Genomic DNA, 24051 nt, shown 5'->3' on the forward strand with positions numbered 1-24051 from the left:
TGACCCCATGGACTGTAGCCTACCAGGCTCCTCAGTTCATGGAATTTTCCAGGCAAGAGTACAGGAGTGGGTTGCCATTGCCTTCTCCAGGGGATCTTCCCGACCCAGGGATTGAACCCCGGTCTCCCGCATTGCAAGCAGATGCTTTACCATCTGAGCCACCAGCAAAGCCCAATATGTTTGTATGTATGTGTGGGCTTCCCAGGTGGCATGGTGGTAAAGAATCCGCCTGCCAACACAAGAGATGTGGGTTCGATCCCTGGGTCAGAAAGATTCCCTGGAGGCGGAAACGGAAACCTACTCTAGTATCCTTGCCTGGAAAATTCCATGGACAGAGGAGCCTGGTGGGCTACACACAGTCCATGGTGTCACAAACAGTCAGACACAACTGAGCACACACACACACACACACAGACTATGTATGTACAACTGAATCACTTTGCTGTACACCTGAAATTAACATGACATTGTAAGTCAACTATAAATTAAAAAACCCATAAGGAATTAAAGAGAAACAAGGGGAAAGCAGGGGCATTCAAAAGGTCACTCATCTAGTCAACCAGAGCTTTCTAAAATGGGAAATTAAGGAAAAGAAAAGAAAGCAGAGCAGACCAGGCTGCCATGGCAGGTGGTCGGTAATGTCACTGTCTTCGAGGTGAGGTGGGAAGCCTGCTCTGTGGAACCCCAGAGAGCCAGGCTGTCCCCCGGCTTCTGGGCCAGGACAGAGGGCTGGGAACCCAGGTCGGGCCTCCACTAAGGCCTGAGAAGTGAAGGGTGGGGTGTGGGCCCTGCTGTGCAGAGCAGAAGCCAGGGATGGACCTGTCCGATTTGCCCAGGCTTGCCCTGGCTTTCACACCAAAGTCCCTGTCCCTGGAAGCATGAGGGAAAGTATGCAGGTTTAGATCATTTGTAGTTGCCTTCAAAAAGGGGTAAAAGGAAAAAAAAAAAAAAGAAGGGTTGAGCCATACATACTGTGGCCTTTATTTTCTAAAAAAACCTTCCCTTAAGATCAAGGTCTTTGAGAGGAAGCCCTCCTCAGCCTCACAGAGGCATGCATCACCCAGGTTCCCATGTCTGTCGGGGCTCTCAGTGGATTGGAGGGACTCCCAGCTCCTTTTGGCCAGCCATCCTTCCCCTCGGGGTCCCTCCTGGCCTAGCTCTCGCTGAGAATCACTGAATCAAGGCCATTTTGACACAAGGGACTGGACTGCCCAAGGATTTGGTCCGGGCACATCTCTGGGGGTGGTGAGAGGGAGGCTTTAACGTGCCGGACCCAGCTCTGCAGTTGTAGAGGCCAGGCGGGTAGAGGGAGACTTGCGCTTGCTGGAACGCTGAATTCCTTAACTCAATCACCAGGTGGTTTAGTCGTTAAGTCTGACTCTTGTGACCCCGTGGACTATAGCCCTCCAGGCTGCTCTGTCCATGGGATTCTCCAGGCAAGAATACTAGAGTGGGTTGCCATTTCCTTCTCCAGGGGATCTTCCTGATCCAGGAATGGAACCCAGGTCTCTTGCATTGCAGGCTGATTATTTACCAACTGAGCTACAAGGGAAGCCCAGAGGGTCTAATTTTAAAATATTATTTTAACAACAAGGTCTTACTGTATAACACAGAGAACTATATTCAGTGTCCTATGATAAACCATAATGGAAAAAAACTAGAAGGAAAAAAATACTGTACAATGTATAACTGAATCACTTTGCTGTATGTAGAGCAGAAATTAACACAACACTATTAATCAACTATACTTAAATTTTTAAAAATTTTAAATGAATAATAAAAATAAATATTATTTTGAAGGGGACAGCTGGTGATGTCGCAGTGCTACCAGTTGCCCTACTGACAAGTCTCCTGAAGTGGCTCAGTTACATTCAACTACTACAAATAGAGAGGGCTGTGGGTAGGTACACACAAGGGCTGCCACCTCATCCCAAGTTCCCCAATTATTAACAGGGAATCTGGGGATGCTGAAATATTTTTGTTGTCTATGGGACCACATGAGTGACACTTTTTAATTTAAAAAATTTTTATTAGAGTATAGTTGATTTACATGGGCTTCCCAGATGGCAAAGTGGTAGAGAATCCACCTGCCAATGCAGGAAATGCAGGAGATGTGGGTTCAGTCCTGGGGTCAGAAAGATCCCCTGGAGGAGGAAATGGCAACCCACTCCAGTATTCTTGCTGCTAAAATCCCACGACAGAGGAACATGGTGGACTACAGTCCATGGGATCGCAGAGTCAGAGCCGCCTGAGCAGCTGAGCACACACATAGTGTGACAACTCTGTTAGCTTCAGGTGTACAGCACAGCGGCTGAGTTATACACACACAGATGGCCTCTCTTTTTAAGATTCTTTCCGCATATAGGTTATTATAGAATACTGAGTAGAGTTCCCTCTGCTATACAGTGTAGTCCTTGTTATCTATTTTATATGTAGCAGTGCATATATGAGGAGAAGGCAATGGCACCCCACTCCAGTACTCTTGCCAGGAAAATCCCATGGATGGAGGAGCCTGGTAGGCTGCAGTCCGTGGGGTCACTACGAGTCAGACACGACTGAGCGACTTCACTTGCACTTTCACTTTCACGCATTGGAGAAGGCAATGGCAACCCACTCCAGTACTCTTGCCTGGAAAATCCCAGGGATGGGGGAGCCTGGAAGTCTGCAGTCCGTGGGGTCTCACAGAGTCGGACACGACTGAAGCGACTTAGCAGCAGCAGCAGCACTGCATATATGTCAGTTCTAATCTCCCATTTTATCCTTGCTCCTGCTTTACCCCTGGGAACCATGTTTGTTTGTTACATCTGTGACTCTATTTCTGCTGTGGAGGTAAGTTCATTTGTCCCCCCCACCTTTTTTTTTAAGCAGTGTCATAGTATATTTGTCTTTCTCTGTCTGACTTGCTGCATTCAACATGGGAAGAGACATTACTCTGGACATTCCCTAGGTCCCCCCAAGCCCTGCTCCTCCCACTGCCCTTGACTGGCTGAAAGGGGCCTCCTGACTTTGACCTTAGTGCCATTTGCCCAGTGTGGTGGTGGGCGCCCTGTTTCAGAGGGCACTGGGGTTCCCACGTGGCTCCCTCCTGCATGTCCAAGAAATTGGGGTGCTCCCCCAGCGGAGCGGCTCACAGTGCGAGACTGGAGTCAGGTTCCTGGGTGAGTGCCGGCAGCTGGGCCTTACCCGGGCTGGGGCCCATCTGACCATCCCTGCTGAGGACTTACTCTTGCAGAGGAAGAAAGAGAGAGAAAGGGACCCTGACAAATCAGAATTAAGAAGAGAGATGGTGATTTGTTAGTTTATTCAGTTTGGCAAGGCCAAACATCTGTTTCTGATTTATCCTGTAACACTGATTGCTGCCCCAAAATACTCAACAGTCATCCACAAGATGGTGATTTTGATGCTGGAGAGACCACCCATACTTGGTGGGGGACTCAGCTTGTTTCAGTAACAAAGGGACAAAGGCACGTTTGTGTGTCAGAGGGGACTGGTCTGTGTTCTATGCAAGACGGGGTAACCCTCTCCCCAAATTGCTTCAGGTTTTCTTGAGGTTTTTTTGGTTGCTCTTGATTTTTTTAAATTAATTTTGCAAATGGAACAAGTAAGAAACCAAACTGAATGCATTCATACTACTTATTATTTTGTAGTTTAACTTATTTTGCCAGTTACTTCATTATCAAATTATGAGCGATTCTAGGGCAAACCTCCTAAGAGCCCAAGTTGAAATTCTATATAAATTACCCTCCTTGGTTCATTATTCCAGCTTATTCCTCTGTCTCTGATTGTTATCTCAAAAGTGGTGCTTCAGTTCAGTTGCTCAGTTGTGTCTGACTCTGCGACCCCATGGACTGCAGCACACCAGGCTTCTCCATCCATCACCAACTTCTGGAACTTGCTCAAACTCATGTCCATCAAGTCAGTGATGCCATCCAACCATCTCATCCTCTGTCGTCCCCTTCTCCTCCTGCCTTCAATCTTTCCCAGCATCAGGGTCTTTTCCAGTGAGTCAGTTCTTCACATCAGGTGGCCAAAGTATTGGAGCTTCAGCTTCAGTATTAGTCCTTCCAATGACTATTCAGGGTTGATTTCCTTTAGGATTGACTGGTTTGATCTCCTTGCAGTCCAAGAGACTCTCAAGAGTCCTCTTCAACACCACAGTTCAAAAACATCAGTTCTTCGGCACTCAGCTATCTTTATGGTCCAACTCTCAATCCATGCTTGACTACTGGAAAAACCATAGCTTTGACTAGATGGAGCTTTGTCAGTAAAGTAATGTCTCTCTGCTTTTTAATATGCTGTCTAGGTTTGTCATAGCTCTTCTTCCAAGGAGCAAGTGTCTTTTAATTTCATGGCTGCAATCACCATCTGCAATGATTTTTGGAGCCCAAGAAAATAAAATCTGTCATGGTTTCCATTGTTTCCCCATCTATTTGCATGAAGTGATGGGACTGGATGCCATGATCTTAGTTTTCTGAATGTTGAGTTTTAAGCCAGCTTTTCCACTCTCCTCTTTCACTTTCATCAAGAGGCTGATGAAAAGTGGTGGTGCAAATCCTTAGAATAGGATAGAAGAGATAGTCTTTCTGTCCAGTTGGGGAGTCAGATTACTTGTTATTGTTGATCAGTTGCCAAGTCGTGTCCGACTCTTTGCGATCTCATGGACTGCAGCATGCCAGGCCACCTCCCTGTTCCCCACGATCTCTTGGAGTTTGCCCAACTTCATGTCCATTGAATTGGTGATCAGTTATGAATTCCTAGTGGGCTGAGTCCCCTTCCAGTGAGAAGTCTGCATGTTGTCAGCGCCCCCCCGCCCCGGGGCTGCACAGTGAGCTCCTGGCCACCCAGCATGAGGGCACTCCAGCCAGGCATGAGGTGTGGCCACCTGGGACCCCAGTCCTCTGAGAATCCAGCAAGGACCAGGAAGGGGACACTCAGCTGGGAACTGAGGCAGGACCTGGGGGAGGAACACTTGGGACCCCAGTTAGGGGCACAGAGCCTTGGGCACTGTGAGTGAAACAAGATCCCTGTTCTTAGAACCTGGTTCACATCCACCCTTGAGAACATCTCAATCACAGCTGCTTAGCCAGGCTGCTGTGTCATGCTCTGCTAGGGCACTCAGATCCTCCCCCGCAGCCCCCAGGGACTCCCTCCCACAGGATCCCACAGGATACACTGGGCATCCCTGGTTGCCTGCGTGGCATCATGTGGTGGCCTCCATCCTCTGCCCTGCCTCTGACAGCATCCTTTCTGCAGGCTTGGTGCTTGGCACACTGACTGGCTAATAAGAACTCAAGCTGCAAAACTCACCTACACTGAAACCCAGAGCTTCTTCACCCTGACTAGGGATAGACCTATGCCTAGTTTGGGTGGGCACAGGGCTTCTTAGGGCTTCCCAGGTGACTCAGTGGTAAGGAACTTGCCTGCCAATGCAGGGGACATGGGTTTGATCCCTGGTTTGGGAAGATCCCCTGGTGGAGGAAATGGCAACCCACTCTAGTATTCTTGCCTGGGGAGTTCCATGGACAGAGGAGCCGGGTGGGCTACAGTCCATGGGATCGAAGAGTCGGACACGACTTAGCAACTAAACAACAGTAGGGCTTCTTGGCTATTAGAACCATGCTGTATAAGAAAGATACAACCTACCTCCTCAACCCCCGGCACACAGACACCTCCTCCTGCCCCTGGAAAATGAAATTCCCTCCTTGTTTTTACTATCATCTATTTCTGCTTCATTGACTACGCCAAAGCCTTTGACTGTGTGGATCACAACAAACTGTGGAACATTCTGAAAGAGATGGAAATACCAGACCGCCTGACCTGCCTCTTGAGAAACCTGTATGCAGGTCAGGAAGCAACAGTTAGAACTGGACATGGAACAATGGACTGGTTCCAAATAGGAAAAGGAGTGCGTCAAGGTTGCATGTTGTCACCCTGCTTATTTAACTTATATGCAGAGTACATCATGAGGAACGCTGGGCTGGAAGAAGCACAGGCTGGAATCAAGATTGCCAGGAGAAATATCAATAACCTCAGATGTGCAGATGACACCAACCTTATGGTAGAAAGTGAAGAGGAACTAAAAAGCCTCTTGATGAAAGTGAAAGAGGAGAGTGGAAAAGTTGGCTTGAAGCTCACCATTCAGAAAACAAAGATCATGGCATCTGGTCCCATCACTTCATGGCAAATAGATGGGGAAAGAGTGGAAACAGTGTCAGACTTTATTTTTTTGGGCTCTAAAATCACTGCAGATGCTGATTGTAGCCATGAAATTAAAAGACGCTTACTCCTTGGAAGGAAAGTTATGACCAATCTAGATAGCATATTAAAAAAGAGACATTACTTTGCCAACAAAGGTCCGTCTAGTCAAGGCTATGGTTTTTCCCGTGGTCATGTATGGATGTGAGTGTTGGACTGTGAAGAAAGCTGATCGCCGAAGAATTGATGCTTTTGAACTGTGGTGTTGGAGAAGACTCTTGAGAGTCCCTTGGACTGCAAGGAGATCCAACCAGTCCATTCTAAAGGAGATCAGTCCTGGGTGTTCATTGGAAGGACTGATGCTAAAGCTGAAGCTCCAATACTTTGGCTACCTCATGCGACGAGTTGACTCACTGGAAAAGACTCTGATGCTGCGAGGGATTGGGGGCAGGAGATGAAGGGGACGACAGAGAATGAGATGGCTGGATGGCATCACCGACTCGATGGACATGAGTTTGAGTGAACTCCGGGAGTTGGTGATGGACAGGGAGGCCTGGCGTGCTGTGATTCATGGGGTCACAAAGAGTCGGACACGACTGAGTGACGGAACTGAACTGTGGTTAAAGCCACACGGGGACATCGCCCCCTTTCGCTGTGTGTTTCCCTCCTTCAGCGTGTGGGAAGCTTCAAAATGACTTGACCTAGAGGCCGAACCCCCTCCAGACCCCGCCATGTGCCCCTGCAGACTTCGGGGCGGGGGGCGGGGCAAGCTATAGAGAGGGAGCTGGGAAGGTGTCTCCCTTTATTCCAGGTCAAGCACAAAGATCCAAGATCAGGAACAACACCCTAAGACTGGAGACCGGCCTGTAACTTTCCTGCGCTGGTTGAGCAGGCTCTGGCTTCCTTTCTGGAATCCGTGGATGCACTGGTTTGATTCAGCTGAAGGGAGGGTTAGAAGGAGGCCAGAGAAGCTGGAGGCTGAAAGGAAACCCAGCATCTGCCCAGCACGGGACACCATCCTACTGGGTATGGCGGGGTGTGAGGGCTTCCCAAGCTGCTTCCAAGGACCTTCGGGCATGGCACCGCTGGCTACGTCATTTGGGAAGAGTCCTTGGTGGCAGGTACAGGAACCTGAGGCCAGGCTGGCCAGCCAGGCAGGGCTACCCGTCATTACGTGGGGCTCCCTGTGGGGGCCTGTGTCCTTGAGGTCTCAGGGGCTACTGCACTCGGGGCCTTAGTAACTGAATGCTTTGTGCCAAGAGAACAGGGTAGCCCCACCACCACCACTCTCTGCACCAGCTGAGGAGAAGAAGACTGACGTGGGTGGGGGAGGTGGGTGTTGCTGGGCTTTGGAAGCTGAGCCAAGAGGCAGCTCTCCTCTCAGGCACAGCACGGATGCTGCGTGAGCACCCACGTTTATCAGGGGCTGAGGAATGCAGCCAGGGAGCCCACAGGAAGCTCCCCATCTTGGGCTTTGTTCTCTTATTCCCAGACCCCGACTTGGTGCTTACTTATAGGAGGGCGTGCCCAGGTCATGGAGAGAAGGGACGGGGTCCTGGCCTTGAACTTCCCCAGGGAGTGAGAGGGTGCTATGAACCACAGCCAAAGGTGCCGATGTCCCCATGTGGCTTTAACCACAGTGGTAGTAAAAACAAGGGGACGATTCATTTTGCAGGGGCAGGAAGAGGAGTCTGTGCACTGCGTGTCAGGGAGGCAGGTTGTCTCTTTCGATACCAACTCTGGGCCTTCCCAGAGGTCTCCTGGGGGCCTGCCCTGCCCCAGGTGTCCTCAGATTCCCCTCCTGTCTTGGGGCGAGCCTGTGAGCCTCAGGGGCTGGTTTCCAGCAAACCATCTCATATGTTTCATCCTTTTGAGGTCAAGTTTGGACTCCAGCCCTGCCCAGCCCCACAGAACAGGGGTTTGGCTTATGCTACCAGCTGCGATGTCCCCTGGTGAGTTTTGGGGAAGGCTTGCCCCAGGCAGCTGCTGAGGCAGGGGGATCGTGGGGTTGCTGGGCAGAGCCGAGAGCAGGAGGGGCAGTCTGTGCTGTTCCCTCTCTTGGATGCACGCCCCGCCAGATTCTCTTGGTCCACTGGGCCCCCTCAGGGACTTTAAGCCAGATGGCCTGAAAGGTGGGGACCAGCTGGGCTGCATCGGGAGAGGCTTGGATGTTCCAGGGCAGAGAGAGCCTGAAGGGGACCATGGCGTGGTCCTCCTCTGGGGGAGGGAAGACAGGCAGCTGCCTTGGAGGCCCTCCTTCTCCCCAAGACTAGGCCCACTCAGTGTGGCCAGTGCTGTCTCCTCAAGGCATCACCAGGAGAGGGTCCAGCCTTAGATCTGGAGAATCTTCTAAAGATAGATGAGGGGTTCTGGCAGGGGGCTTGGGGCACAAGGTCAAGCAGTAGGTAGAATCAGCAGCCCTCGGCTCTTAGATCTTGGCTGAGATGGACAGAAGCTGGCAACCACTGAGTTCCACTTGGAAATTCCATGACCCGAGGGCCTGAGACCCCACCCAGCCTCCAGAGAAGACTTAGCCGGAAAGGCTGAGTCGGGAGGGGACCGTCCAGTCTATCACTGGGCCCATGGAGAGCACCACCTTAGCCCTGGGTGCCCCCTGGCACTTTAGAGGGTCCCTCTCGGCACCCCCTTTCCCCATTGCATCTCTCCCCACAGGACCAGGAAGTGGCAGGGACAAGGGACATGCTGACCGGCTCCCACACACTCCTGCCACCACATGATGGGCCCCAGGCTCTCTGGAAGGCCCGGACTGAACCCAGAGCTTGCCCAGACCTGCCCCAGGGTCCCCCCCCACCAAGGGTGAAGCTTGGGCCTTCCTGCAGGTGAGAGGCTGGGCAAGGAGCAGCTGGGAGGTGTGGATGGAGGTGGCTGTGCAGTCTACACAGGCACAGGCCTCTCGTCGGGCACGGCAGTGTGGGGACAGTGGGTCACAGTCTCCGTGTGTGCTCATGTCCCCCACCCTGGGAAGTGAGGGCGACACCAATGCCCGCCCCCAGTGCTGTGCTGCCCTCCTACAGGGGAGGGCAGCTCCCAGGCCCTGACCACACACAGGGGACCCGGTGGGGGGTGGGGGAGGCAGAGTATATATATGGCTGGCTGGCTGGCGAGAAGGCGGCATTTGGCCAGAGGCTGAGCGGGGGACTGAGTCCAGCCTGAGGAAGCAGCAGCAGCAGCAGCAGCAGCTCTGAGACGAGCAGCCCCCGGGATGAGGGAGGGACAGAGGGGGCTTCTAAGGCTGGGCTGTGAGCCAGCACGAGCAGGTGACAGCAGTCACGGGGAGCGCTGCAAGCCAGGCGAGGCTCAGCTGGGACCCCCAGGTCATATGCCGAGGTCCTAATCCTAGGACCTCAGGGGGTGACCTTGTTTGGAAACAGGGCTGTGGCAGGTATCATTCCTTAAGATGGGGTCATACTGGAGTGAAGGCGCTCAGTCGCGTCCGACTCTTTGTGACCCCATGGACAGTAGCCCTCCAGGCTCTGCTGTCCATGGGATTTTCCAGTCAAGAATACTGGAGTGGGCTGCCATTTCCTTCTTCAGGGGACCTTCCGAACCCAGGGATCGAACCCAGGTCTCCTGCATTGCAAACAGACGCTTTACCGTCTGAGCCACCAGGAAAGCCCTGGAGTAGGGGGGCCTAATCCAAGGTGAATAATGTCCTTAATAAAGGGGGAATCTGGAGACAGAAACGCACATGGGAGAGCACCATGTGAAGATGAAGGCAGAGATCAGGATGAAGCTTCTACAAGGTAAGGAATGCCCGAGGTCGCCAGCAAACCACCAGAAACCAGGGGACAGGCCGGGGACCCCTTCTCCCTCACAGCCTCCGAGGAAATCCACCTTGCCAACACCTTGAGTTTGCACTTCCGGCCTCCAGAGCTGGGAGGCAGTCTTTTGTTGAAGCCGCTGAGTTTCTGGTACTTTGTTATAGTTGCCCTATAGCAAAGGAACACAGGTCAGTTCTGAGAGATACGGAAGCCATCGTTAAAACGCCATCACCTGGCAGGTATGTGGAAAAGAGACTCCTGATTTGTGCAGTTGTCAGGGCTGCCTGAAGGGCCAGAGAGAGCCAGAGAGTGGCTCTTCCTTTCTTGGGGGTGGGGAGGGCGTGGTGGGCTCCCTCCCAGCTCTCTGGCCCTCCGCAGGGGGCACCAGTCTCAGGATAACTTCCTGGGGGTGCAAGGCCTTCTTTCCACAGACTGTCAGCTTCTCCTAGAGCACAGGGAGGGACATGTGTCTGCTCCGCGTTCCCATCCCTGTGAGAGTGTTAACAGCCTCAGCAGGGAGGCCAGAGGTCTCCAAGCAGCAGGAGGAAATAAACTGCAAGTGGCAGAAGTATTTTTTCCCTTCTCTGTTGACAAAATCAGTTCTGCCTAAGACAACCATTTCTTTTTTTTTCTCAAACCTTGGGCTGATAATAGCTCAACAAACCAGTATTCATGTCAATTGTTTTATGGTTGGGGATGACACACCTTGTGCCATTCTATCTAAAAACTGCATACTGTGGAAGAGGAGCTTGGTGAAATTCCCTCAGCCTTGAGGTGTCTCTCTCAGCAGCTTGCTAACAGACATAAATCACCTTGCTAAGAACTAGCAAGCAGGCACTCTTTCTGTCCCTTCTGATGTCTATGTTAGAAGGTTTCCCTGTTTCTATTATACTTTAATAAAACTTTGCTACAGAAAAGCTCCAAGTGGTCAAGCCTCGTCTCTGGCCCCGGACCAAATTCCTCTCCTCCAGAGGCCACAAATCCTGGCATAGCACACGGCTTGCAACCACAACCTTTTACCTGCCCAGACCAGTGGGACCTACAGGAAACTGGATAGCTGACTCAGGAAGGGCTGGATATCAGCTTTGCCTGGTTGTGACCCAAGGAAGACCAGTTGTAAGAGTAGTCCTCGGCCAGGGAACAAAGTCACGCAGGGCCGGGACCGCGGGAGCAGCAGAAGTGAGCATTGGAAGAAGGAGCCTGGGCAAGTGGCTCCATCATGTTCCGGGACAAAGGCTACATTTGAGCAGAGGTAGTGTCCCAGGATCAGGGTAACAGGACTGTGACTGGGGGTTAGCACTGCAGGCACTAGGCCATCTTGCCTGAGTACAAATCCCAGATCAGTTGCTTCCTGGCTGGTGATTCCTCTGCCCCATGACTGAACTTCTCTGTTTAGTGACTGAATTTCTCTGCCCTGGTTTCTTCAGCTGCAAGATGAGCACAGGAAGTGTGTATGTTAGTCGCTCAGTCGTGTCTGGCTCTTTGTGACCCTATGGACTATAGCCTGCCAGGCTCCTCTGTCCATAGAATTCTCCAGGCAAGAACGCTGGAGGGGGTTGCCATTCCTTTCTCCAGGGGATCTTCCTGACCCAGGGATCGAACCTGGGTCTCCCATATTGTAGGCAGATTCTTTACCATCCGAGCTACTAGGGAAGCCTGTCAGAGTCCTGGGGAGGACAAAGTGAACTTGCCTGGGGGAGGCACACTGTATGTCCTGGAGGACTATTACTTATTACGTTTTATCACCACAGCAAGGATGCACTTGGTACAGCAGGGTGGGGGTGGGATGGGGGGCATGCGAGGAGGAGTGGCTCAGGGTGGGTTTGCTCCAAAGCCTCAGATACTCCAGAGACTGAGAGTCTGCAGAGCAGGATAAAAGCTGAGTGCAGAGCCTGAAGTTGACTCTGACTGCAGGTGGGGGCTCACGGTCTTGAGGCCCACAGGTGCCGTCATCCAGCATGCCTTGTTACCTTGTAAAGCAGGCAAAGCCAAGAGTGGCCTTGGTAGGACCAATTTTAAGAAGCAATAATGAAAAATGAACAGCTGGTATGGGCTCTGGAAGATTCAGCTTTGACATCTGCCACAGAAGCCTGTGACTGGTCCCAGCCTCAGGCTCTGGTGGTAAATACGGGAACATTCATGACCTACGGGGCCTGGATTCTGAGGATGGAAGGAACGCTTGCTTTTCCAGGCCACACAGTGCTGGCATGGCTTCACTTGTACGAAAAGGAAGAGGTGTCTCACTGAGTCACAGCCTGTCCAGAATGCCCATCTCAGGCTCTTTAAAAGCCTGTGACCCTGCAACCCCCGAGACAGACCCCCTTGCCCACAGTCCCCCACCCTCGGACTCTAGCCCCTCTCTGGTTCAGACAAGTCACCTGACAGAAAGGTCTAATGCTCAGGTGCTGCTCCATTTGCAAACTACCTTGCATTTTCCCACCTGGAAAATCACTTCTGTGATTTTTAAAACTTAAAAACCTCACGCGATAACAACTGTTAACTAACTAAGCAGTCAGAAACTCCTGGCTGAGAGCCAGCTGCACACTGGAGGCCGCTGGCTCGGCGGCTGCTCTGCTCAGGGTTCAGGGGGCGAGGAAGGAGGTCTCCTTCACCCGAAGCAACTGGTGTCACTTTGTTCCGCTACCAACATAGTTACCTCTCTCCCCTTCCCTGTCTTTCTGCCTCCCTTCCATCCCTCCTCTACCTGCAACTAAGGAGCCATCATCTATCTCTTTACGTATCTATGTACGTATACCTGTGTCTGTCAGACATCCACCTATCTATCCGTCCTGTTCTTGTTCAGTCTCTCAGTCGTGTCCAACTGTTTGAGACCCCATGCACTGCAGCACACCAGGCTTCCCTGTCCTTGATTCCAGCTTGTACTTCATCCAGCCTGACATTTCGCATGATGTACTCTGTATAGAAGTTAAATAAGCAGGGTGACAATATACAGCCTTGATGTACTCCTCCTAATTTGGAACCAGTCCATTGTTTCATGTCCGGTTCTAAGTGTTGCTTCTTGACCTGCATACAGGTTTCTCAGGAGGCATAATGTGGTCTGGTATTCCAATCTTTTGAAGAATTTTCCACAGTTTGTTGTGATCCACAGTCAAAGGCTTTGGCGTATAAAGCAAAAGTAGATGTTCTTCTGGAACTCTCTTGCTTTTTCAATGATCCAACGGATGTTGACAACTTGATCTTTGGTTCCTCGGCCTTTTCTAAATCCAGCTTGAACATCTGGAATTTCACAGTTCATGTTCTGTTGAAGCCTAGCTTAGAGAATTTTCAGCATTACTTTACTAGTGTTTGAGATGAGTGCAATTGTGTGGTAGTTTGAGCATTCTTTGGCATTGCCTTTCTTTGGGATTGGAATGAAAACTGACCTTTTCCAGTCCTGTGGGCACTGCTGAGTTTTCCAAATTTGCTGGCATATTGAGGGCAGCACTTTCACAGCATCATCTTTTAGGATTTGAAAGAGCTCAACCTACCTATGTATCTTTATATTATCTGTCTATTTATCTTTCTATTATCTATTATCTCTCTATCAACCAACTGGGGCTTCCCTAGTGGCTCCCTAGGTAAAGGATCTGCCTGCAATGTGGGAGACCCAGGGTTCAATCCTTGAGCGGAGAAGATCCCCTCAAAAGCTTTCATGTGCTACCTATGAACTTAATAAGATTACATTTCTTTTAAAATACTCTGCTATTCATACTTTACAGGAGATATGGGTTTCCCAGGTGGCACAGTGGTAAGGAATCTATCTGCAGATGCAGGAGATGAGGGTTCAATCCCTGGGTAGGGAAGATCCCCTGGAGTAGGAAATGGCTACCCATGCCAGTATTCTTTCCTGGAAAATCCCATGGACAGAGGAGCCTGGTAGGCTACAGTCCATTTGGTTGCAAAGAGTCGGACATAACTGAGCACTCACTCTCACACACACACACACGTCAATCAATGAGCTACCTATATATCTATTCTCTATCAAGTTTCCATCTATCTATTATCTATAATCTCAATCTCCCTAAATACCTACAATCCATCTTTCTATCTTAATGGATCTATCCATCCATTATCTGTCTGTCTTTCTGTCTCCCTATCTGTCTGTCCTCCATCTGTCCTTCTTTAATCTTATCTATCTTCTTGCCCATCATCACACACATCCTCACTTAAATCCCCAGCCTTGCTCTGGGCACTTCTAGGAGGCAGGCACTGCTCCTCACTTACTCCCTTGATGCAGAGCTGACAGGGGAACACTGCACAAAGAGGCACTTAATGAATGCTTCTTGATGGTAAAAGTACTGAGGCCAAAAGGTGAAACCACTGACAGGTTTTGAAGGTCAAAGCCAAGGGACAGTGCGCCGGTGGGAGCCAGGCCAAGCATCTGTCTCTCCCACTCCAATTGGGCATGTCCTCTGTGAGCCCTGAGGGTTGGCTTTTCTAACCCAGCCTTCTCCTCCAAGTACAGAGGGATTTTGGAACCTCATCCATCTGATGGAGCATAATTAGTTGGGCCTCAGTTTAAACATGATTTTAAGCTTTAGACTCAGCCCAAACTTCTTCCATCCCCATCGGCTGGCACCCATCTTCCCTCATGCTCTGAAATATCAGGTGCAAGGGGAGGAAGTGGAGGACTGTAGTAACCAGGCAATGGAGGGCAGGAGCCTGGCTGCCTCATCACGGGACTTGGAGGCGGTGGGTCAGTTCACAGGAGGAAGGAGGCGCCTTTATGGATGAAGAGCTATAACACAGCCTAACACAGAGACACATGAGCCAATGGTCTCTGAAGGAGTGATAGACGGGGTGGAAGGGACTGACCACTGGACCGATGGACAGACAGATAGACAGCTGGCTGAGGTAATGGACAGACAGATGGATAAAGGGTAAAAGCTGAATCTAACATAGAATAGAGTTTTTTTCTGAGTAGAACTTATATGAGTCAGTATACTTGGGGGCATCTTTTGGCCTAATACTGATTTGTCCTGTGTAAACGGTCTCTCAGAGGCCAGAATGACAACAAAGCCCACGGTGTTGACCAGTGAGACGTGAGGAGTCTTGGCAGTAACACGAGGCCCCCACTGCACTCACCTGGCCTCCGTGTCCCTTCCCGGGGTGACCAGTGGCGACTGCCGTCCTTTCTGGGCTGTTCCGCGCTGCTCTCCCTGCTCTCACCACTGGGGGCACTGTTGCCGCCTGTGTGCGGAGCGCCCCCTGCGTCCACGTCCTCCGTGTTGCCCGCGCCCGGCTGGCCCGCCGCGCCGCAGTCCTTCCGCACTCTGAGAGGAAGAAACGCTTCAGGGATTCTCACCCAAACATGTCTAATTCCCCTAGACGCCCATCACATCCGTGTCCAAAGCAGGATGGCAGACCGCACTCCTCGGGCGACAGGCGATGGAGATGCAGATGGGATGCAGATGGAAGGAGGGGTTTCTGTTCCCCAAACCTCAGGGACTGATAAATGAACACACCCTGCCCGGATGAAGAAGCCCCTCAGGGACTGAGAAATGAACACACCCTGCCCGGATGAAGAAGCCGCGCGGGCTCCACCATCCACAGGAACCCTCAGCCTTGAGGTCCGACAAACAGCCCTGTCAGATTCAGGCAAAACAACTTAGGATTTGTTCCAACTAACCAGGATGAAAGTGAAAGAGGAGAGTGAAAAAGTTGGCTTGAAGCTCAACAATCAGAAAACTAAGATCATGGCATCTGGTCCCATCACTTCATGGGAAATAGATGGGGAAACAGTGGAAACAGTGTCAGATTTTAGTTTTTGGGCTCCAAAATCACTGCGGATGCTGATTGCAGCCATGAAATTAAAAGATGCTTACTCCTTGGAAGGAAAGTTATGACCAACCTAGATAGCATATTAAAAAGCAGAGACATTACATTGCCAACCAAGGTCCGTCTGGTCAAGGCTATGGTTTTTCCAGTGGTCATGTATGGATGTGAGAGTTGGACTGTGAAGAAAGCTGATCGCTGAAGAACTGAGGCTTTGGAACTGTGGTGTTGGAGAAGACTCTCGAGAGTCCCTTGGACTGCAAGGAGATCCAACCAGTCCATTCTAAAGGAGATCAGTCCTGGGTGTTCACTGGAACGACTGATGCTAAAGCTGAAACTGCAATACTTTGGCCACCTCATGCGACGAGTTGACTCACTGGAAAAGACTCTGATGCTGGGAAGGATTGAGGGTGGGAGGAGAAGGGGATGACAGAGAATGAGATGGCTGGATGGCATCACCGACTCTGTGGACATGAGTTTGCGTGAACTCCGGGAGTTGGTGATGGACAGGGAGGCCTGGCGTGCTGTGGTTCATGGGGTCGCGGAGAGTCGGACACGACTAAGCGACTGAACTGGACTGACTGAACCAGGAACACTGTTACCAGCGTGTGAGAAAACTTGCTCGATGAGAGGTGAGGGCTGGGGGCGGGGTGGGGCAAGGAGGCTGGTTCAAGCCTGGTTCTTTGCAAGGGATGTGTAACAAAGACCCGTAACCTCAGCAACTTTGCAAGGACTCAAACCCAAGTCTCAGCCCTTGGATGGAAGGGGGAGGGAGACAGACTCTCATCTGATGACGTTTCCCATTGAGTCATCATCTGAAATGGCTTGTTGAAACAAAGGTGTGTTGGAGGACATTCGGGCATGGCAGCTTTCATCACAGGAGGATGGGCAGTCAGTGAGATCCCCACCAGAAGCCTCGGAGCTCGCAGCCCCGCCCCATCCGGGTAAATAATGCCTTTGCCGTGAAGACCCACCTTAACCACTTGGTTCGGAGCCACGCCCTGATGCTGTCCAAGGTGACCGGTCCGCTCCAGACGTTCTTCAGCTGCCTGTGGGTCCCCAGGTAGGATGTGGTGAGTGGGGAGACATACATGGGGTACCCCAGGGGCTGGTCGCAGGAGGAATTGATCAGGTTCCGGAGGACCTGCTTGTTGTTCTGAATGCTGCCGCGCTCGGGGTTGCGGTTGCGGAGGAAGATGAGTTCTTGCTGCTGCCCGGCCCAAAGGCCGCGGACGCATTCTCTGTTCACCTGCAGCGTGGGGCAGACACGGGGAGGAAAGTGGATGGTGGGGCGGAGGGAGAGCGGGCTATAGACTTGGGGGTCTGAGTACCTGCGGCCACTATGCTTTGGCCTAAAGCTTTCTTAGTGATGCCTGAATGGCAGCAGGGTGGGTATGATGGCATTTTCACGGGGCCATGGAGATCAAATAAAAAGGAAAGAAGGCTTTGTTTCAGCCCGGTGATTTGAAGCTGTATGAAGAAGAGAATCTCTGGGAAGGAAGTTATCGGGTCCAGGAACAGGTTATGAGTGGGAGGTTTGGAATCTTAGAGAATTAGAAGGTCTTTAAGAACAACCTAGAACCTGACCCCACACGTGTCTAGCCTAGCAGAACTTCTTGCCAAAGCCATCACCTGCACACCAGCTCTTTGAGTGGGAAAGGGCCCTGGCAGAGATGCACTGCCTGTCCGGGGCCACCTGCCCTGCAAGCTGGCCAGCACTGCCCGCTCCCATTGCCCCCAGGGGCTGTGGCTCTGGACAGAGGATGCTGGCCCTGGGGCCCAGGAAAAAATTTCGTTCAGGAGGGTTTCTTTGTTGGCTGAGTGGTAAAGAATTCGCCTGCCAGTGTAGGAGACTCAAGTTTGATCCCTGGTCTGAGAAGATCCCACATATGGAGGAGCAACGAAGCCCATGCACCGCAACTACTGAAGCCTGCGAGCCCTAGAGCCCGTCCTCCGCAGCAAGAGAAGCCGCCCCAATGAGAAGCCCTTGCATACCGCAACCAGAGAAAGCCCACATAGCAACAAAGACCCAGCACAGCCAAAATTAAATAAATATATAATAAATTATTTTAAACAAAAAAAGTTCTTTCAGGTTCTTCCTGAATGAAAACCCAAATGAACTTGTTGGCCAGCCATATATTTCTTCTCACGTTCCCCCAGGTGGGAGGCTGGTGGCAGCCGGGAAGGATGGCTCCCGCACCTTGATCACCTTGAAGCTCAGGAAGCTTCTGTGGAGCATGAGCACCTTGTACTCATCCGTGCCCTCGTCTACCACGTGCCTGAGCGTCAGCAGCTCCTCCTTGTTGGCCAGCACGGCGCCCCTCCAGGCTGGGTCACCCTCATGGCAGATGACCACTTTCTTCTCGAAGGACCGGATGGCCTCATAGAGGACTGCTGGGTCTTCGTACTCGTCGGGACAAGTGAACTGGTCCTGGGGAAAGAATTCATCTGTGGGTCGGGAGGACCACAGAGCTGGTCCTGGCTTCTGTGCACACAGCAATGAGGCCGATGCCTGGTGCAAGGCCAAGGGCACCTCCACATCGCTCAGCCCCGCTGGGTGGGTAGAGGGCACCTCACCATCGCAGTGGCCTCGGGGCCCATAGAGCTGGTGGCATAGAAGCCTAGGACTTTTCACCACAGTGTGGATACTTCTCATGTCATTTTCTCCGGCCAAGTCCCCTCTTCCATGCTAGTGGGAGATCACCACCTCCTAGGGACTCTTGAGGGCACATCACCATGGGTACCATCAAAAATAGGCAATGCCTCTGTGCTTAGTGGCTGGGCTTGCCAGATGGCGCTAGTGGTAAAGAACCTGACTGCCAGTGCGGGAGACAAGAGATGTGGGTTGGATCCCTGGGTTGGGAAGATCCTCTGGAGGAGGAAATGGCAACCCACTCCAGTATTCTTGCCTGGAAAATTCCATGGACAGAGGAGCCTGAAGGGCTACAGTCCATGGGGCCACAGAGTCGAGGGGACTCGACTGAGCACACACCACACACACACACACACACACCACACACACACACACACACACACACACACACACACACACATACACACACTAAGTTACTAAGTTAGAAGCCCACTTGTCAGAATTATGCTGAGCAAGGGGACCGTCTTTTTGAAAGGTCATTTTTTCCTCTAATGTTTCAGGCTAACACTTAAAAAAAAAAAAGGAATGCTTACCTGATGCAGCTTCAGGGACATCCTGAGAGCTGGGACGACAACTTTGTGCAGGAGATCGATGTCTGCAAACACCCACTCATCTCGGGCTGTTATCCTGAAGTCACCTTTGAAGAGGGCATGGAGGCCATACAGGAAAGAATCCAGGCTGTGAAACAAAGTTTATTTTTTTACATGGAGCAAAGGTGTTCAGGCTCCTGTCACCCTGAACTGGCCCAAGTCTCCCCTGTGACACCACAAGAAGGACATTACTGTCTTTAGGCTGATCTGGCAGGGGTCCCACTGAACACCAGACCCTGTGGCCCATGTTCAGACCCTTGTGACAACTGCTGTAGTGATCACCATCATGAATAGCTGGTGATACACCAGGTCTTGGAGTGTGGGGATAGAAGTCTTGGTCAGAGCTGGCCTGCCACATCCATAGGCAGAGTGAGTGTGGCGACACAGGCCATCAAGAGCCCTGGAAAGGCTACACTTCTCAGGAGGGAGGCAGGGAGGCCCGGGGAAGAGTCCAGGCCCTTCTGCTTGTCCTCTCTGTGTTTCCAGATGGCACTTTTGGACTATGCGACTCATAATGAAAATTGGATTCTCTCACCATACGGAGAGAGAAAATTACACCAAGTGAAATCTCAAATTGGCCATTTTGATTCTCAGAGTATACCAGTCTCCCAATCCCACCCTTCTGTTAATGACTAGTGGATGAGGCACAATTTGTTGTTGTTGTTCAGTGGCTGAGTTGTGTCCAACTCTTTGCGGCCTCGTGGACTGCAGCACACCAGGCTCCTCTGTCCTCTGCTGTCACCTGGAGTTTGTTCAAACTCATGTCCATTGAGTTGGTGATGCTATCTAACCATCTCATCCTCTGCTGCCCCCATGATAGAGGGGGTTAAAATGAATGACTAAAGGATTTCTCAGGTTGTCCAGGTTTTTATGTTTCTGGGCTTTTCTGCTTTGCCTCCATTTTCTGCGTGTAACTGAGTACTGCCTGGGTGGAGAGCAGAGAGGCACCCAAGGGACACCTTTCACGGTCTGGGCCCATTACCTTTTGGATGAACACATGGTTCGGGAAAGCGATTCATCCTATATTATGTGGCGGGAAAGAACTTTTCTTAATTCTTTCCCTCTAGGTCCATTAATACACTCGTCAGCCACCTCTAATGAGTCTGGCATCCCTGAGTGGGACTGGACAGCTACATAAGAAATAACATTTCTGATAGGCTTGAACTGGGATATAATGAGCCAGGAAGTGTGTGTGGAAGAGACTCTCTGAGGATGGAGCTGAGGGGGATTTAAACGAGCTGGCTCACCAACTAAGACTTTGGATTCAACACAGAACATTAGGCCTGCATGTCAGGGAAATAGTTCCGCTGACTGCTATTGGAGCACATGATTGCAAAATGTACCACAATCGTTAAACTTCCTTCCAGAACTCTGCCGGGAGCCAGCGAGGGAAATCCTACCCGTGGCAAAGGTCAATTGGGGAAGAGGCCTGATGGGCAAAGGCTAATCAGGACTCGAGGAACCCCCTGGACTTACCTGAGCATCTACCCCAAAGAAAACCGGAGTCTGACTGCCTTACTATCTTATGCCTCTTACCAAGTCCTCTAATACTTACGGGGGCTTCCCCCCAATCACCTTTCTCTGAAAACATTAATTCAGAGCTGAGGTTAAAAAGTTCTCCTCGGCTTAATAGGAGTGTTCCAATCCAAGCCCCTCTGATAGCTTTCTAACTTGCCTGACAAGTTTGTCCGGGCTCTTACAACTACGAATGTGACTGTTTACAGCCTCCCAGCCATGCAAGGACAGAAAGTCTAATATTCTAAAATACAGCAATTTGTTGAAGAAGTTAAAATCATTAGAATAGTACTAAAAAATATTTCATTGTTGAATCAATGCTTGCTGCAAAGTTTCCATATTTTCTATCTGTTGTATCCTTGGAAATATACTAATCACATATAGAGAAAATAAGTAGTAGCCTTTGATTTAACCACATCAGATCTTAAGTTAATAAATTCTTTTCTTGTAGCTCACTACACCCTTGCCTTATAGGAATGTAACCTTGTCATGTGTCTTTGGAGTATAGCGCCTGACTTTAGGAAAATCACCTTGAAAGAATATAAGCCTTTTTCTAGCTGACTAACCTTTGTTAGGAGAGAGGGCCATAAACTGTTAGCAGGCCTCCTGGCCAGAAGATGATGTAAACCACCTAAAACTTTTGTATATCATGAGACATACAAAGATAAGCCCTGATCCTGATAAGGGTCAAGATTGCTGACCCCGCGTGATTTTGGTGTGACTCTATACCTCCCTTTCTCTATTTTTTATGTGCACAACTTAGGGTATAAAAGCAGCACCGGAAAATAAAGTTTTGGGCCTTGCTCACTGAAGCTTGGTCTCCCCGTGTCGTTCTTTCTCTTTTTCCATCCTTTTGTTTATTCTCCTTTTTCTGGTTGAGATCCTTGGAGCGCTGGGCCCTCTGCGTTTACTTATCTGCCTGGGCTTCTAAGACCCACTCGAGGGGGTGCCCTGGTGGGGTGCCGCCAGTGATTCAAGAGGACGCCTGCGGCCTACGTAAACAGAGCAAACCCTGTGCTGGGGTTTTACTGGTTTCCTGCGTAAACCAAGGAATCATCAGCCCCTGTCTCTCTCTCTCTCTCTCTCGCTGACGCCGACGCCGTTCATCCCGAGGATACCCTGGGTCCATATCGAGGCAGGTCCCCAACAGAACTCCATTGAGAGGGATGCTGAGGCTCAAGGTCAGAGATGCCTGTGGGAAATGGGTCTAGGCAGGTGGAGCGGGTGCCAGGGTCTTGAGGAGCCCAGAGCCTTCCAGGAAGAGTTTCAGGAGGCTGGACAGAATAAAGACTTCCTGGGGCTGCCTGCGGTCCTGGGAGGGGAGGTGTGGATGGCAGGGCAAGGATGCAACAGGACAGGGGAAGGAAGGGGAGCTTTAAAACAGTGCAAACTGCAGTCATTGAAAACGGTCCAAAATGCCCCTGTCATCAGATAGCAGGAAGTACTAAAAAGAGGGCTAAAAGTAGGTGGGGTTTCTTCTAGAAAGGATTCAAAGCATGCCAGGCTGCTAGCACACAGGTTTAGAGAAATCACTCCTCTAGAGGTAGGGCTGAGGACAGTGGCAGAGGGAGATGAAGGGACCTGCCGAGATGCCCAGGGAAATGGAAGAGAAGAGCCAGGCAGTCAGCCCATCCTTTGACGGCATATGCAAGGCAAGCACAGACCTGATTCCCCAGTCTAGAAAACACCCTTCCACAGGACCTCGATAAGTGATCGGAGCCCATCTCAGGCCCCTAATGACAGAATGATAGATGCTTTACTGATCATTTCTATTTTCAGAGGAAAATGACACATTGTGAGACTTACTGCTATTACATTAAAACAAGTCTCAATGCACACACCTATCTATGAAATAGAAACAGAATCACGGGGATAGAGAACAGACTTGTGGTTGCCAAGGGGGAGGGGATTGGGGGAGGGGAGGACTGAAATTGGGGATTAGCAAATGCAAACTGACATATATATATATGTAGAATGGAGAAGCAACAAGGAACTATTCATTATCTTGTGATAAACTATGATGGAAAAGAATATTAAAAAATAATGTATAGATGTATAATTGAATGTACATATACACTTTTCTGTACAGCAGAAGTGAATACATTGTAAATGAACTAAATGTCAATGAAAATTTTTTAAAACATAAGTCTCCATGCAGAAAACAAAGCCTGAATTATAATTTCACTAGATTGAGGGTACCAGCCTTAGATTGCGGGGCATTACTCCTAGTACCTTAAAGATACAGGCATCCTAAATATAAGGTGTTTCATTATCTGCCTTTTATCTTCAGGAGAATGAAGAGGAAGAAGGCAGAAATGTGATGAGCTGGGAAGCTCTGAGGAGAGGCGAGGTCTCCAGGTGGCCCCCCCCACATTTCTGACTTGCAGCATCACCAGGCTTTGTTCTGTTAAGATTCTACTGAGAGATGACAGGCTCCCACCCCCAGGCCAACAGCTGGAGCAGGGAAACAAGAGTTGCATCTGAGTTATTCAGGGCTGGCCTTTGTACACTTGGCCCCTAGTGCTACCTTTATTCATTGAAGTTTTTTACACAAATGTGGTGGCACGTAAGCCTGGGCTCATCTCAGTGCCGCGGTCCAGTTCTCTACATGCGGATGTGTGTCTCTAACTCATGACTGCACTCGGGCCAGGCCTCTTCTGGAGCTTGCCTGGCCCCGTCCCCACACAGATGGGCAGGGCTGCCCCTGCACTCTGTGACCAGCCTTCTGCACCTCCTCTGCAATGCTAACCCGCACTCCACAGTTAGGACTTGCTTAACATCTCACCTTCACAAGTGTGTGTATGTGTGTGTGTGTGCATGTGCGCGCCTGTCCGTGTGTGGCTGCCTGTTTGTGTGTATGTATACGTATATGTGTGTGTGCATGTACATGAGTGCACACTTGTACATGTGTGTGCCTGAGATGAGCACACATGTATGTGTGATGTGCGTGTGTTTGTGTGTACATGAGTGCACATGTGTATGTGTGTGTGCCTGAGATGAGCACACATTTATGTGTGATGTGCGTGTGTGTGTGTGTGTGTATACAAGGGTGCATGTCTGTATGTGTGCATGTGTGTTGGAAAGGACAATTTGGCTTCTGCTCAGAGTCACTCCACACCCCCAGCAGACACCTGCAACCACCAAGCTGAGTCTTTGTGACACTCTGTACTTACTTCTGTTCTTTCTGGTTCCTGACCCTGTTCCCTATTCTATGATGACATAACCATTGGTGGTGAGTACAGATAAGAGGTTGGGGCCATCAGCACTTAAGCACAGATGTACACAGCCTTTCTGGAAACAGTCATTTTCTGGCCTGAAGCTCTGGCTGTTGCTTGCAGCCCTGGCAGAAACTCTAGCTCCATGAAGATTATGCTTTAGCGGTTCCCGCCCATTTCAGCATCCTTGCCCATCACCTTTCACAGAGCAATGACAACTTGAGAATGGCCAGCTGAAGCGAAAGCTGTTTTCACTTCTCGTACGGCATCTTTCTTTATCCACAGAGGAGTCCTCAGGGCTTGCGTCTAGCCAGATGTTGCCTATG

General features: G+C 50.6%; 1 protein-coding gene across 2 annotated transcripts in view; it reads right to left on the bottom strand.

Annotated features, from left to right (window-relative positions):
- PCNX2 (pecanex 2) overlaps window positions 1–24051 on the bottom strand; it is a 309056-nt gene that overhangs the window by 2493 nt on the left and 282512 nt on the right. For both annotated transcript variants that reach the window (XM_055424272.2, XM_088842460.1), the window contains 4 exons: window positions 18939–19083; window positions 17953–18183; window positions 16727–17001; window positions 15063–15250 (listed from right to left, as the gene is read on the bottom strand). In XM_055424272.2, the coding sequence (XP_055280247.2) occupies window positions 15063–15250; window positions 16727–17001; window positions 17953–18183; window positions 18939–19083 (839 nt within the window). The remainder of the gene's footprint in view (window positions 1–15062; window positions 15251–16726; window positions 17002–17952; window positions 18184–18938; window positions 19084–24051) is intronic.

This window comes from Moschus berezovskii, chromosome 12 (genome assembly GCF_049115385.1).
Source record: "Moschus berezovskii isolate FMDL1 chromosome 12, NW_MosBer_1.0, whole genome shotgun sequence".
Classification (NCBI taxonomy): Eukaryota; Metazoa; Chordata; class Mammalia; order Artiodactyla; family Moschidae; genus Moschus; species Moschus berezovskii.